This window comes from Mesoplodon densirostris, chromosome 3 (assembly GCF_025265405.1).
Source record: "Mesoplodon densirostris isolate mMesDen1 chromosome 3, mMesDen1 primary haplotype, whole genome shotgun sequence".
NCBI classification, from domain to species: Eukaryota; Metazoa; Chordata; class Mammalia; order Artiodactyla; family Ziphiidae; genus Mesoplodon; species Mesoplodon densirostris.
The window spans coordinates 148,800,764-148,816,668 of record NC_082663.1 but is presented as its reverse complement, the minus strand read 5'-3'; the positions used below and the strand labels follow the sequence as shown (position 1 = coordinate 148,816,668).

Sequence of the window (15,905 nt, the reverse complement as noted above, 5' to 3'; positions counted from 1 at the left end):
CGGATTCAGGCTTCTTGGGGAACAAGGTGCGCTTGCCCAGGCTCCGCGGCAGACTGCGCATGCCCAGGCTGTGAAGTGACTTCCCGTGACAGTTGAGGAACTGTGTGTTAGCGGGTAGTATGAGATGCTGCTGTTAATGCTGGTGGCAGCGACTACCTTGCGGCTCTGCCCGCTGGCCAGAACTCAGCCGCTCTGCCGGTGGGGCCGCCCTCCCGGGTCTGGGGCGCTGCCAGGGGTCTGGGAGGGGGCAGGCTCATCCCTGCGCGGAATCCAGGAAAGATGCTCCGCTCGCCAACCTTATTGAGGCTTCCCAGTTTACTCCTCTAGGAAGCGAACTTGATACCCACCCTTTCACCCGAGCGCCTCCAGCTCATCACCATGTCCTCCCATTGCCACTTCAAGACTTTGGCCCAATTCCGATGCCTTCAAGCGACCTCCACCGCCATCACCCTAGGCTGTGCCATCCTGTCCATCCTGGCAGCCAGAGGGGTTGTTTATAAACGAATCTGGTCTTGTCATTACCCTTCCCTGTGGCACCCGGAATAAAACCCAATCTCCTCGCGCCGTATCTGGCGCAGCGTTCCTCAGCGGCGCTGCTGACATTTAGGGCCTGATCATTCTCTGGGGTGGGACCGTCCTGTACATTGTAGGATACTGAGCAGCATCCTTGGCCTCCACCCACTCGTTGCCAGTAGTACCTCCTTCCCCAGAGTTGACCATCAATCACATGTCTCTAGACATTACCAAGGGTCCCCTAGGGATGTGACAACCACTGATGTGGCCCCTGCCCGCCCCTGAATCACTGCTCCCAGCCACCGGTCCTTTGAACTTGCCAAACTCGCGAACGGGGGAGACTTGGTGCCTGCGTCTCCCTCTGCCTGGAACGCTTTGCTTCCAGATTTTCTCCATGACTTCTTCCTGATTATTCAGATGCTGACAAACAGTACACTTCCTCATCTAAAGACCCTCTCCCTATAGCTGCTTCTTCCTATCAATCACTAAATTCTGTTACTCGTCGCAAATTTTTTCTTGTCTGTTGCTGTCACTAGGCTATTAGCTCCATGAGGGTATAGAGTGTTTTCTGTTATTCACTGCTTGCCCAGAACATTTTTGGATTTCAGTAAATGTTAGATTAGTAAATACTGTACATGCGGTGCCGTGGGCACGGGACAGATGCTAAAGCCCAGTTCCCACCCTCAGGGAACTCCTGCCTGGAATGAGCTGTCACATTCAGCAGGGCCCTGTTTGCTGAAGAAATAGAGAATGCATTTCTGGTGCATGGCCCCATTTGATCTTTACAACGAGTTTCACGGGGAAGTGGTTCCTTAACCTTATTGTATAGACATGAAAACAGACCCAGCAAAATTAACGATACACTTACCTTTTATAGGGAGTGGGGAGTAGGACTTTCCATCAAGATTTACTAGCAGGATGTGTCTCAAAGTCTGCAAAGATTGGTCACATCCAATTCTCCCGTTTCCCCACGCTGGTTCTCAGAGAGTGGTCCTGGACCAGCAGCATCAGCATCACCTGGGAATTTGTTAGAACTGCAGTTCCCTGGATCTGCTGAACCAAAGACTCAGCAGTGTGGCCCAGCAATCTACAGTTTATCAGGCACCCCCCCACCAGGTGCTTCTGACTCACATCCAAGATTGAGAACCTGCTGTAAACTGGAGCAACATTCTCCCAGCCACCAACACCTCCCCACCCCACAGACAAAAAACAAAATCTGGCAGTAGGCATTCCTCATTTGCCTAATCTGGAGTCTGCAAATGAGCCTTAATGAGCTCTCAGGAGCCACATCTCCATTTTTGTATATACATATGTCTGTTTCTAGGAGAGGAGGGTCCACTGTTTCATCAGATTTTCCAAGGGCTCCCATAACCCTAAAAGCTTCAAGAACAGGTACTGCACCGTTAACCCAGAGGCAGCCTGGTAGGAGTCATGCCGACTGTTTCATAAACATTGACAGATGTTTTCTTATCTCTTACCACTAGTATTCGTACGGTGAGGACAGGAAAGGTGTTTCACGTCAGAGAGCAAATTCCAGGGGTATGTGGCTCCACAGTTAACATTCATTCTTCACTTTTATCTAATCGCTGGATCAGAACTAATATTTCCTAGTATTTCTTGGATGCCAGCGCTGTTTCTGGCATAGAACATTACTTCATCTAATCCTTACCATTGCCTTTTGAAATAGGCATTAACCTTTTGCATGTCACTAAAAAGCTAAATGAGAGAAGTCAAGTAGCCTGAAGAAAAACAAGAGCTGCAGCTAGGTTTAGAACTCAGATCACCTGAGTTTTTATCCAGCGTTCTATCCGATAGGACTTTTTAAATGCAGAGTGACATAGGAAGCAAACTTACTTTGTTTACAGGACACAGTGCAGCAGGAAACTTCCTTTCACCTGTATGTGCCTAAAAGGCATGAAGAAAAAAATATTTTGTCAGCTCAAATGTTTTTCCTATTGACATTGTGTTATTCCAGAAGTGGTGTCAGCATTGCTAAATAATCAAGTGACTGGTTTCTAACTTCTTTTTTTTGGCCTCTGGCTTCTCAAATAATAAGTAATCTGTAAATAAGTAACATATACATAGAGGGGATGTGATATGAATCATTATCCTGTGAGTCTTTTTAAACTTTTTATTTTGACATAATTATAGATTCACAGCATGCTGCAAAACAGTGCCGAGATGTCCCTGGTCCCTCTCACCCAGCTTCCCCCATTGGTGACCTCCGACAGAGCCAGAGGATAATATCAAAAGAGGAAAATGTGCTTCCCTGGTGGTACAGTGGTTAAGAATCTGCCTGCCAAGGCAGTCTGGTCCAGGAAGATCCCCCATGCTGTGAAGCAACAAGCCCATGTGCCACAACTACTGAGCCTGTGCTCTAGAGCCCACGAGCCACAGCTACTGAGCCCGAGTGCCACAACTACTGAAGCCAGTGCGCCTGGAGCCAGTGCTCCACAAGAAAAGCCATGGCAATGAGAAGCTCATGCACTGCAATGAAGAGTAGCCCCTGCTCACCACAACTAGAGAAAGCCTGCACTCAGGAACAAAGACCCAATGCAGCCAAAAATAAAATTAATTAATTAATTATTTTTAAAAAATAGGAAAATGACACAGATGCCGTCCACCTGCCTAATTCAGATTTCACCTTTACATCTTCAGTGTTGCACGTTAGGAAACTGTTTTCATCAGGCGTTTATTAGCATTGATAGGATTAAGATTTTGTGACTCTCTCTCTCTAGGACCACCTGTATTTTTCATCTGGGACAACTCGCTTGATGAAGCATCCTTGCAAGAAAAACATAGCCCTGTATCTAGGGTAAGATATCGCTACTTTTTAAATTATTATTAAAACATTACATTTGCCCTCATTCTTCTATTCCACAAACATTAAAAGAGACGGCTCTGTCTTGTGTTGCTAGATGCTGGCCTACAGGGAGTCCACAGTTGGGGTAGAGTTAGGGAGAGACAGGTGAAGAGACACACAAGTAGCTAAAATAATTACGTGTAGCTTGTCACAGATGCTTGACCTAAGGCAGTTATGAATGGTGCCATTCACAGTAGCAACAAAAAGTTTATTTTTAAATATCTATTTATTTATTTTTTGGCTGTGTCAGGTCTTAGTTGTGGCACACGGGCTCTTCGTTGTGGTGTGCAGGCTTCTCTATAGTTGTGGCACATGGGCTCTCTAGTTGTGGCATGCGGGCTCTCAAGTTGTGGCACATGGGCTTAGTTTCTCCACAGCAGGTGGGATCTTAGTTCTCCGACCAGGGATTGAACCAGTGTCCCCTGCACTGCAAGACGGATTCTTAACCACTGGACCACCAAGTAAGTCCCCAAAACTTTAAAATACATAGGAATTAACTCAGTAACTCCTGTCTGCCTCAAACCATAAAATTCTTCTGGAGGGGGCAAGAGAAGGAGATCTGGATAAGGAAGCAATATACCATGTTCATGGATGGCCTTTTGCTTCTTAAAAGTTCGCTGCATAAGGGAACATACTGTTTCTTTTTTACATACACATTCCTGGTCTGAAAGCCTTTACTTTAGTGGGATCAGAGTAAAATAAAGGACAAAACTGAAGTTCGCCCTGAGCAAAACAAGCTGTACACTTAATGTACATTGTACACTTAATGTACACTTAATGTACATCACTTAATGTACATTTTATATAATTTTATTTTTGACATGGTCACACTTTTCAAATAATGTTATTTCAAGAAGTCAAATATCCAGGCTATAGAGGATTACTCACAAAAATAAGTAGATGATCAGGGCTTCCCTGGTGGCGCAGTGGTTGAGAATCTGCCTGCTAATGCAGGGGACACGGGTTCGAGCCCTGGTCTGGGAGGATCCCACATGCCACGGAGCAACTGGGCCCGTGAGCCACAACTACTGAGCCTGCGCATCTGGAGCCTGTGCTCTGCAACAAGAGAGGCCGCGACAGTGAGATGCCCGCGCACCGCGACGAAGAGTGGCCCCCACTCGCCACAACTGGAGAAAGCCCTCACAAAGAAACGAAGACCCAACACAGCAAAAATAAATAAATTAATTAATCAACTCCTACCCCCAACATCAAAAAAAAATTTAAATAAATAGATGATAGATAGATAGATAGAGGCAAAATGGTTCCTTGTTAAGAAAAGAATTTCATTTGAATAGAACATTTTTAGAATGCCTCCCGTTGTCTTTTTTCTTTTCTTGTGTGAAATTGTCCTAATTGAACCCTTTTATTGTTTATTTCAGAAGACAACTTTTTCTCACGAAGAATAGCTTTGAGAGTAGTCTCCTTCCATTTTCCATCCCTACGTCAATGCAGGTAGTTATTTTGCTGAACGATCCAAGGGATGCTTGAAATAAGTAATACTTAGGGTTAGATATAGTTCAGAAAACACCACGCTAGTCTGTTTTTGTTAGTTTGGGGGCTTATTTTACGATGTACCTCTTAAAGACATTGAGAGCAATTTCTAAGCCAAAAGAAGGCTTGATTCTATTCTGCCCTTACTACCGAAACAAGTGCTTTTTTTTCCCCTGAAAAAAGAACCAGAATTCTTGCAAGAGCTCCTTATAATTGGTTGTGTGATAGATTACATACACTGATTTCAGGGCCTCCCCAAATTGTCCTCAACCAAAACAGAAAAACCTGTACTCTCTCAGGAACTATCTTGAGAAATTTGACAGTTAGTACCTATGCTCCAGAAGGTTCCGCCATCTGCTAAAATACAAGTTTCTCTCATAAGTGACAAATTTATCAGTTATGCTTATCATTCATCATCTATGCTGTAGCCTTTATCCTCAGAGAAGATTTTTTAAAAATATTTATTTATGTAGGCCGTGCTGGGTCGTAGTTGCAGCACTTGGGATCTTCATTGCGGCATGCAGATTTCTTAGTTGTGGCATGCAGGATCTAGTTCCCCGACCAGGGATCGAACCCAGGCCCCCTGCATTGGGAGCATGGAGTCTTCACCAGTGGACCACCAGGGAAGTGCCTATCCTCAGAGAAGGTTTTGACACAGGAGAAGGAGATGGAGTGAATTTAGCTATCCGAGGGCACCAAACACCAATTTTGACCTCCCAGTTTTGCTTTCAGCTAATCCCCAAGATACATAGTTCCCAATATCTAGGACCCAACTCTTGCTGGAATGAATGTTCCATGGATGCGTGTCTAGAAGTACTGCTTTCTGAATCGATGTCCAAAGAGATGTACATACTGATATCGTATATGTCATTGCTCTTAGGTTGGCATACCAGAAGTAACATCAGCACATTTTGCTGGTTCAGTATTGCTGTTAGTAGTGAATCGAAAAGTCTATGTTTATGATTATGAAGCCAATTCCTGGAATGCATCTACAGGTATGCGTATTTTGTATTTTTTAATCTTGTTTGCATTTGACCAACATCAGAGAAAAGGCTCTGAAGTACAGACGATGCAGCTACTTGGATGTCAGCCCCTGGACATTTTTTAAAAATATTTATTTATTTATTTGGCTGCGTCAGGTCTTAGTTGCAGCCCACGAGATCTTTGTTGCCGCGTGTGGGATCTTCGCTGAGGCGAGTGGGATCTTTAGTTGCTGGCATGCAGGATCTTTTAATTGCGGCATGCGAACTCTTAGTTGCAGCATGTGGGCTCCTAGTTGTGGCATGTGGGATCTAGTTCCCTGACCAGGGATCGAACCTGGGCCCCCTGCATTGGGAGCGTGGAGTCTTAGCCACTGGACCACCAGGGAAGTCCCAGCCCCTGGACATTACATTGTCTGTTTTTTTTTTTTCTGCTGCACCAAATGGCTTGCAGGATCTTAATTCCCCAGGCAGGGATTGAACCTGGGCCCCAGCAGTGAAAGCGTTGAGTCCTAACCACTGGACCACCAGGGAATTCCCTACATTGTCCTTTAAAATTCAATAAAAATTGGCCTGAACCCCCATCCCACAGGTTGGGGACTGAGTGTTTCCATCGAGGATCGTGGTAAACACAGCATGAATGGGCCACAGAGAATGGATAACCCAAATAAAGCTGGGCTGCCTGGGGGCCAGTCTTTTTTTTTTAATATGCATTTATTTATTTGGCTGAGCCAGGTTTTAGTTTGACATTCGGGATCTTTTAGTTGCGGCACATGGACTCTTAGTTGCAGCATGCGGGATCTAGTTCTCTGACCAGGGATCAAACCCAGGCCCCCTGCATTGGGAGCGCAGAGTCTTAACTGCTGGACCACCAGGGAAGTCCCTGGGGACCAGTCTCATAACCATCTCATCAACTGGTCATATCCAACCCAAACATGCGTCTGCTTCCAAAACATCAGTTGACCTACTCTTTACAGATCTTCCCACCCACAGCTACACTGCCTAAAATCCCTCCCTCCTCACCACCTTCCCCTCTCTTCCTCCAAAATTCACCCATGTTGGTGGGCTTTTCCTTCACGCCCCAATCTTCTCCCAGTGCCCCTCCTGATCTTCCAGTTCAATTCTTTTCTCTCTCACAATTCAAGGCTCTTTTCCCTTTCTGGGGGGGGAGGGGCATACAATCCACATACAATTCACCATTTTAACCATTTTTAAGTGTACAGTTCAATGGCATTTAGTACATTCACAATGTTGTGCACAAGTCACCACTGTTGAGTACCAGCACATTTTCATCCCCCCAAAAAGAAACCCCGTCCTCGTTCACAGTCACTCCCCCTCCCCCTCCCCCAGCCCCTGGCAACCACTCACCCACTCCCCATCTTTGTGGATTTGCCTGTTCTGGATGTTTCATATAAATGGAATCACACATGTGGCCTTTTTCATCTGGGTTCTCTCACTGAGCATCACGTTTCTGAGGTTCATCCATGTCATAGTGTGTATTAGGAGGTCATTCCTTCTTAGGGCTGAGTAATACTCCATTGTACGGATTGACCACTTCTGTGTATCCATTCATCATCTGGTGGACATTGAGGTCATCTCCCCCTTTTGGCCATGGTGAATAGTGCTGCTGTGAACATTTGTGTACAATTTTTTGTGTGGATACATATTTTCAATTCTCTTGGTTAGATACCTAGGAGCGGAATTGCTGGGTCAGATGGAAACTCTATATTTAACTTATGAAGGAACCATCAGGGCTCCTTGTAACATAAGTCAGTCTACTCTCTGTCCTTCCTCTTCTCTCCATCAATTTGTTTAATAGCATCCCAACAGCTAACTCCCCATCCTCCTCCCCAGCCCTGCACCCACAATTCTAATTTGTCTCTATGAATGTGTCTCCTCTAGGGACCTCAAATGAGTGGGATCATACAGTATTGGGATAATACTTCACTGAGCATAATGTCCTCAAGGTTCATCCATGTTGTAACATGTGTCAGAATTTCCTTCCTTTTTGGGACTTCCCTGGTGGCACAGTGGTTAAGAATCCACCTGCCAATGCAGGGGACATGGGTTCGATCCCTGGTCCGGGAAGATCCCACATGCCGTGGAGCAACTAAGCCCATGTGCCACAACTACTGAGCCTGAGCTCTAGAGCCCGTGCTCTGCAACAAGAGAAACCACTGCGATGAGAAGCCCACGCACCACAACGAAGAGTAGCCCCTGCTCGCCACAGCTAGAGAAAGCCCGCACACAGCAACCAACACAGCCGAAAATAAATAAAATAAAATAAATGAATTTATATATAAAAAAGAATTTCCTTCCTTTTTAATGCTGAATAGTATTCTATTGTATGCATGGACCACATTTTCTTATCCATTTATCTGTCAATGGACACTCGGCTGCTTCCGAGCTATTGTGAATAATGCCAGTTTGAACATGTGTATACAGATGTCTCCTTGAGTCCCTGTTGTTAATTTTTGGTGGGTGTGTACCCAGAAGTGGAATTGCTGGATCATATTTTCCATTTTGTGAGGAACCTCCACACTGTTTTCCACAGTGCCCGAACCATTTTACATACCCACAACCAGTGCACAAAGGTTCCAATTTTTTTACATCACCCGCCAGATGACACTTGGCAATGTCTGAAGACATTTTTGGTTGTCAAGACTAGAGGAGAGGGACTTCCCTGGAGGTCCAGTGGGTAAGATTCCAAGCTCCCAATGCAGAGGGCCCAGGTTCGATCCCTGGTCGGGGAACTAGAGCCCACACGCATGCCACAACTAAAAGAGTTCACATGCTGCAACTAAGAGTTTGCATGCCACAGCTAAGATCCCTCATGCCGCAACTAAGACCTGGCATAGCCTAAATAAATAAATTCTATTTGGAAAAAAAAAGACTCCGTGCTTTCACTGCAGGGGCCACTGCAGGGTTCAATCCCTGGTCAGGAACTAAGATCCTACATGCCATAAATAAAAAAAAATTGTTAAATTAAAAAAAAAAGGATGCTTTGTGATCTAAAGCTTAAGAAAACCTTTAAAAAAAAGACTGGTGTAGAGTTCCACTGGTTAAATAAATCATTATATAACTAAGTTAATTAGTTAAATAAGTCAGTAGAAGCAGGGATGCTGCAAAACATCCTACAGTGCCCAGGAGCCCCTTCAACTGAGAACAATCTGGCCCCAGGTGTCAGTGTGGAGGGTGAGAAGCCCTGCTCTAACCTTCTCTCTGAACATTCAGGGAACTCAGAGAGCATTTCAATTCCCTTTTCCTTTCAGGTGTAGAACACCCTGTTTCACATATTTCTGGTGACAACTGTTGTTACAGTGGAAATTCCTTTTGCATGGTGAGTACCATGTGTTGTATCTCATTTTTTACTCTGCTGTGAGCTAATTATGAATGGAAATAAAGACAGTGTAGGGACTTCCCTGGCGGTCCAGCGGTTAGGACTCCAGGCTTCCACTGCAGGGGGCACAGGTTTGATCCCTGGTCAGGGAACTAAGATCCCGCATGCCATGCAGCTCAGCAAAAAAAAAAAAAAAAAAAGACAGTGTAAGCCTTGAGGGCTGGGACAGTGATGGACTCAGGACTCAGGCCATGTTTCTCCCAGGGTTCAGAAGAGGACTGAGAGCCCATGGGAGGGCTCTGGAGCTCCTCAGAGCATCTGGCTGACACACTGTGAATATATCCATCTATCTTCTTTTTTTTTAACCTGTGATTTTGACATCATTATAGATGTACAGGAAGTTGAAAAAATAATACAGAGTCCCATGTATCCCTCACCCAGTTTCCCCCAGTGGTTACATCTTACATAACTATAGTGATACAAACAGGAAATTGACATGGATACAACTGCCTAAAGTCAGAGAACCGCTGTTGCCATCAAAACACTGAACTGGGGCTTCCCTGGTGGCACAGTGGTTGAGAGTCTGCCTGCCGATGCAGGGGACACGGGTTCGTGCCCCGGTCCGGGAGGATCTCACATGCCACGGAGCAGCTGGGCCCGTGAGCCATGGCCGCTGAGCCTGCACGTCCGGAGCCTGTGGTCCGCAACGGGAGAGGCCACAACAGTGAGAGGCCCGTGTACCGCAAAAAAAAAAAAAAAACACTGAACTGTTTCCTGGCCCCAAAACTCTCCATACCTCTGTGCCCTGTCCTAACCCCTGGCAACCACTAACATGTTCTCCATCTCTGTAATTTTATCATCTCAAGAATGTTGTATAAATAGAATCATTCAATATGAAACCTTTGGGGACTAGCTTTTCTCAGCCAAATTCTCAGGAGACTCATCCGATTTGTCACGTATATGTCTAGTCTGTTCTTTTCGACAGTGGTGGGTGTACCAGAATTGGGTTGTTTCCACTTTTTGGCTGGTGCAAATAAAGCCACTATAAATGTTCACGTACAGGTGTTTGTGTGGACATAAGTTTTCATTTCTCTGGGATAAATGCCCAGGCATGTAATCACTGGCATCTGTCCTCCCTGCTTTTTAAATTGAGATGTAACTGACATACCACACTGTGTAAATTTAAGGTATACAATGTGTTGATTTGCTACATTTACATGTTGCAGTATGATTACCATCCTGTCATGTCACAGAATTATCATTGCTTTTCTGTTGTGGAAACAAGATCTAGTTTCTTAGGAACTTTGAAGTTTCTAATACGGTATTATTGTCTGTGGTCAGTATGCTCTGCATTAGACCTCCAGAACTGATTTATCTGTTTAAAGAACATCTCCCCAGCCAGCACCCCCCCACCTTCTATCTCCTTTTAAAGAGACTGTTTTATGTGTGTGTTCTTCCAGGATATAAGTAACTCAGTTTTTGCTTATTTGCATGGAGATCAGATATCTCAGGCCAATATCTATTTCTCAAATACCCGGGGATACAGATTTCAGAAATATTCCCAGGAAAGACAGGTATGTTCAATTTGGCAAGAAAATGAACAAACAAACAGAAAAATGTGTCCTGTGGGATAGGAGTAATTTAGCTGTCCGTGGCGAGCAAGGACTTTTCTCTCTCGAAGAGTCCAGCCGGATGGGAGGGTAGGGAAGAATTTCAGGTCAGAGCAGCTGGCTAGGGAGATTAGGAAGTTAGGAAAGGAGACAGCACGGTTCATGGAAAAAGCTGGTGCCATAGTAAAGGCTGCACATGGATTACAACATCAGGTACCACCAGCATCCCCATTTTACAGATGAGAGAACTGGACTGGGTTGAACCTGTGTCCCCCCAAAATTCATGTCCACCCTGAAACCTCAGAATGTCACCTTCCTTGGAAATAGGATTTTTGTACATGTAATTATTTAAGATGAGGTTATCCTGGATTAGGGCTTAGTAAACTTAATTGCTACCCAAAGACCATACCTCCAAATACCATCATTTTGGGGGTGCTATGGTCTGAATGTTTGTGTCCCCCCAAAATTCATATGTTGAAATCCTAATGCCTGATGTGATGTATTAGGAGATGGGGGTCTTTGGGAGGTGCTTAGGTCATGAGGGTGGTGCCCTTATGAATGAGAGTAGTGCCCTTATAAAGGAAGGCACTGTTGTTATAAGCCTCCCAGTCTATGGTATTTTGTTATAGCAGCCCTAACAGACTAAGACATGGGGTTAGGGTTTCAACCTATGAATTGGGGGAAGACACTGTATATAATAGAAATACTCCCCACCCCAACACACACACACACAACCAAATAACAGAGGCTTAAATAAGATGGTGGTCTTTCTCTCTTACCTGAAAGGTGTCTGGAGGGAGCCAGCTGGGTTGCCATGGCAATCTGTCCCACTGTCCCTAGGTTGGGGTCCTTGGCCTCATGCTCCAACTTGCCTGCTCGTGGGCACTTTGCTGACCAGCTAAAGATCAGGAATGAGGAACCTAGGCAGGCACCTCACAGTGTGGGCCACACCACTTCCTCTATCAGCCCAGGCAAAGCCAACTTCATTCAAAGTTCTGCCCTACATGCTACATTTTTACAGAGGGGAAATAGATCACAGTATTGTTAAAAAAAAAAAAAACTTTCCTTCCTTTTAGCTTGCTGGATAATCTAGAGTTAAATTTAGAATTAAGCACATGTTTATGACTTACTTATATTTTGTTTGCTTTGTAGGCAGAACTAGTCGGGTCCTTGGGTGGGATCTTCTACTTTTACTCCCTCTCACAGGTTGGGCTGCTTCTCGTTGACCAACGGAAGGTAAGTACCTTTTGGACTGGGAAGAACCACTTCAGTGACCCTTACCCCAAGCCAGGTTTTTGTCAAAACTCACACACTTAGATTTTCATATCTGAAATCCATCTAGCTTTTCATTCACCTGTCCATCCATGTATCCATCCACCCACTCACTGACCCACCTACTCATCCATCCACATATCCATCCATCAATCTATCCATTCTTCCATTTATCTATTTATCCAACCACCCACCCATCCTTCCATCTACCTACCTACTCATCCATCCATCCATTAACCTACTTATTCATTAATCCATCCACCCATCCATCCACCAACCCACCTACCCACCCATCTACTCATCCATCCACCCATCCATCCATCTATTCATCCTTCCATTTATCTATTTATCCATCCACCTATCTACCCACCTACTCATCCGTCCATCAACCTACTTATCCATCCATCGACCCAACCATTAACCTGCTTATCCCTCCATCCACACATCCATCCACACATCCATCCATTCATCCATCTACTCAACCATCCATCCACCCAGCTACCTATTCATCCATATACCCTTCCACCCACCCACACACCCACCATCCCTCTCTCCCCCCATTCATTAGCTCATTCAGGCATGCACTCAGCAATATTTAAGCAGGGTCTAGGAGGTGCTGGGCACTAGGGATAAAATACAAGGTGTGGTGCATGTGTCACTGGGGGCACCCAAGACCATTTTAAATGCCTCATGTCAACCCTTTTGTTAATTATTTTCACGTGGATTCAGAAAATCGGGACATGAAAACCGTGACTTCACAGGTGTCATTTAGGATAAGACTAAGTTAAGAAGAGGAATCAGTCCATGCAAAGTGCATTTGAAGAAAAAATATTAAGTCAGGCAAAGATTAAAGTACAGTCAGTACCCTCGTGTTGCAAAATTTGTAAGCAAGGTGTGCCACTCTGAAGTTTGCGGGAGACCCACAATCAGGAAGCTCCCAGAGGCTGGGCTGCTACCTGGTGGCTGAAAGCCCCGCCCTCTAATCACACGGTGGGCCCAGCCCCCCCATCCAGAGTCCCCTCATGAGCACGCAGTGCCAGGGCACCTGGTGAATGAGACACTCCCAGACTCTGGAAATCCCAAGAATGTAGAGGTGGCTGAGGAGTCTGGCTCTGGTTACAACCTGTGCATGGTTTCCCAGGCCTGACCACAGGCAGTCACAAGGCTTTACCTGGAGGGCATGGGGGCAGAGGTTGGGGGAGCTGCCCTCTCCACTCCACACCTGGGGCACGATGCACGGGCAGGCTCTGAAGGTGTTGCGGTCAAGGACTCCTGCGTCTGGTCAGGCAGGCTCTGCGCATCTCTGCATTCCCAGCCCAGGCTTGGTCTTCAGACCTCTGACTCCTGAGGGAGGGAGGAGGGGGAAGCCTGGAGCCACTTCCTGGTCTCTGACTCCGTACTTTTCCGTTCCTGGCCCTTCCACCTCCCGAGGCCGAGGCCCTGCGTGGTTTTTTTTTTTTTTTTTTGCTTGTTTGTTTGTTTGTTTTTGTTTTTTGGCCACACCATGTGGCATGCGAGATCTTATTTCCCCAACCAGATCAGGGATCAAACCATGCACCCTGCAGTAGAAGCACAGATTCCTAACCACTGGACCGTCAGGGAAGCCCCTGCAGGCGCCTTTTGATTGGGGCTCCCCACACAGGGAAATGAACCCCACCCCTGCGCTGACCCAGGGGACCCTCCGCGGTTCCGTTGGGGAGGGACAGACAGGGGCTCTTGGCGTTTTCTCTGGCCTGGGCTCTTACCCCACCGCAGTGAGCAGTTAAAAGCAGAATGCACTCTAATGTTTAGCTTGTTGTCTTAATTGGCTACTCCGACCCCTGGCAGCTCACCTGAGATGCCTCTCAGGCTCCAGGGACCGGCAGGCAGCCAATCCATCGCTGAGCAGGCGTGGGCTGGGGGCTGCGGACTCACATTCAGGTCCCTTAGCGGTAGTGAGGATGGGTGGGTCTGGCCCCTGAGGCCGCAGTGGTGGCGGGGCGAGTCAAGGTCAGCAGCCCGGTTGCACAGTCCACCCTCGCCCTGAACACTAAGCTTCTCTCCTCGCCCCAGGAGGCACTTAGAAAGCAGCCCAGGGAACTCCCTGGTGGTCCAGTGGTTAGGACTCGGCACTTTCACAGCAGGGGCCACGTGTTCGACCCATGGTCGGGGAACTAGGATCCTGCAAACCAAGTACACCTGCTGCAAACTCGGAGGTACTCGGCAAGCCATCCTGCGGAAAATCTCTCCCTCTGCCACGGTGCATCTTCTGGAAAATGGATGCCGGTATCTTGGTGGAACTCACTTATGAACCAGTGTCAGTGTTGGGTTTTTTTTAATATATAAATTTACTTATTTATTTATTTATTTATGGCTACGTTGGGTCTTCGTTGCCGCACGCAGGTTTTCTCTAGTTGAGGAGAGCGGAGCTACTCTTCGTTGCAGTGTGCGGGCTTCTCATTGCAGTGGCTTCTCTTGTTGCGGAGCACGGGCTCTAGGCGCGCAGGCTTCAGTAGTTGTGGCTCGCAGGCTCTAGAATGCAGGCTCAGTAGTTGTGGTGCATGGGCTTAGTTGCTCCGCGGCATGTGGGATCTTCCCAGACCAGGGCTCGAACCCGTGTCCCCTGCATTGGCAGGCAGATTCTTAACTGCTGTGCCACCAGGGAAGCCCCAGTGTTGGTGGGTTTTTTTGTTTTTGTTTTTTTTTTTGGCTGCACTGGGTCTTCGTTGCTTCACGTGGGCTTTCTCTAGTAGCAGCGAGCGGGGACTACTCTTCGTTGCAGTGCACGGGCTTCTCATTGCGGTGGCTTCTCTTGTTGCAGAGCACAGGCTCTAGGCGCATGGGCTTCAGTAGTTGTGGCATGGGGGCTCAGTAGTTGTGGTACACGGGCTTAGTTGCTCTGCAGCATGTAGGATCTTCCCGGACCAGGGCTCGAACCCGCATCCCCTGCATTGGCAGGTGGGTTCCTAACCACTGCACCACCAGGGAGGCCCCAGTGTTGGGTTTTTTTAATTCCATCCTTGTGTAGTGCTGTCAGAGGTCTTCTGTAAAGAACAGATGATAGAAAAGAATCTGAAAAAGAATTTATATATAACTGAATCACTTTGCTATACACCAGAAACTATTGCAACATTGTAAATCAACTATACTTTAATTTTAAAAAAAAAGAGCAGATGAGAGAGAACTTTGAGAACCACAGAGAGTAATTTAGACTTTACTTAAGAACCAGCCCTTAGAGGGTCACAAGACACAAAAGGCTGTTAGGAAAAGAATTGGTGGGGGGGGCGGTGGGTGCGGGTGCCGAATTCCCTGGCGGTCCAGTGGTTAGGACTCTGTGCTTTCACTGCCAGGGCTGGGTTTGATTGCTGATCGTGGAATTAAGATCCCGTAAGCCACAGGGCATGGTCAAAAAAAAAAAAAAGAAAAGAATCTGGGGACCAGCCCTGGGAAATCAGCTTGAATAATAATCCAGGTACAGGGCTTCCCTGGTGGCGCAGTGGTTGAGAGTCCGCCCGCTGATGCAGGGGACACGGGTTCGTGCCCCGGTCCGGGGGGATCCCATGTGCCGTGGAGCGGCTGGGCCCGTCAACCATGGCTGCTGAGCCTGTGCGTCCAGAGCCTGTGCTCCGCAACGGGAGAGGCCACAGCAGTGAGAGGCCCGCGTACCGCAAAAAAAAAAAAAAAAATCCAGGTACAAGGGCACCAACATGGGCGTGGCAGAGCAGAAGGAGAGAAAGAACTGGGCTCTCAGCACCGCGGGGGTGTCCTTTGTCGTGAGAGCCCATCCCGGGTGCTGTGGGGTGTAAAGCAGCCACCCTGCCCCCACTTATTCGATACCAGGAGCCCCACAAGTCATG

General features: G+C 46.9%; 1 protein-coding gene across 1 annotated transcript in view; it reads left to right on the top strand.

Annotated features, from left to right (window-relative positions):
* The first annotated feature begins 124 nt into the window (after positions 1 to 124).
* Positions 125 to 15,905, top strand: part of CATSPERD (cation channel sperm associated auxiliary subunit delta) — a 39,224-nt gene continuing 23,443 nt past the window's right edge. Inside the window, exons 1-8 of the mRNA XM_060094497.1 lie at positions 125 to 198; positions 1,998 to 2,052; positions 3,252 to 3,328; positions 4,756 to 4,828; positions 5,748 to 5,862; positions 9,120 to 9,187; positions 10,648 to 10,761; positions 11,950 to 12,033. Of these exons, the coding sequence (XP_059950480.1) occupies positions 125 to 198; positions 1,998 to 2,052; positions 3,252 to 3,328; positions 4,756 to 4,828; positions 5,748 to 5,862; positions 9,120 to 9,187; positions 10,648 to 10,761; positions 11,950 to 12,033 (660 nt within the window). The remainder of the gene's footprint in view (positions 199 to 1,997; positions 2,053 to 3,251; positions 3,329 to 4,755; positions 4,829 to 5,747; positions 5,863 to 9,119; positions 9,188 to 10,647; positions 10,762 to 11,949; positions 12,034 to 15,905) is intronic.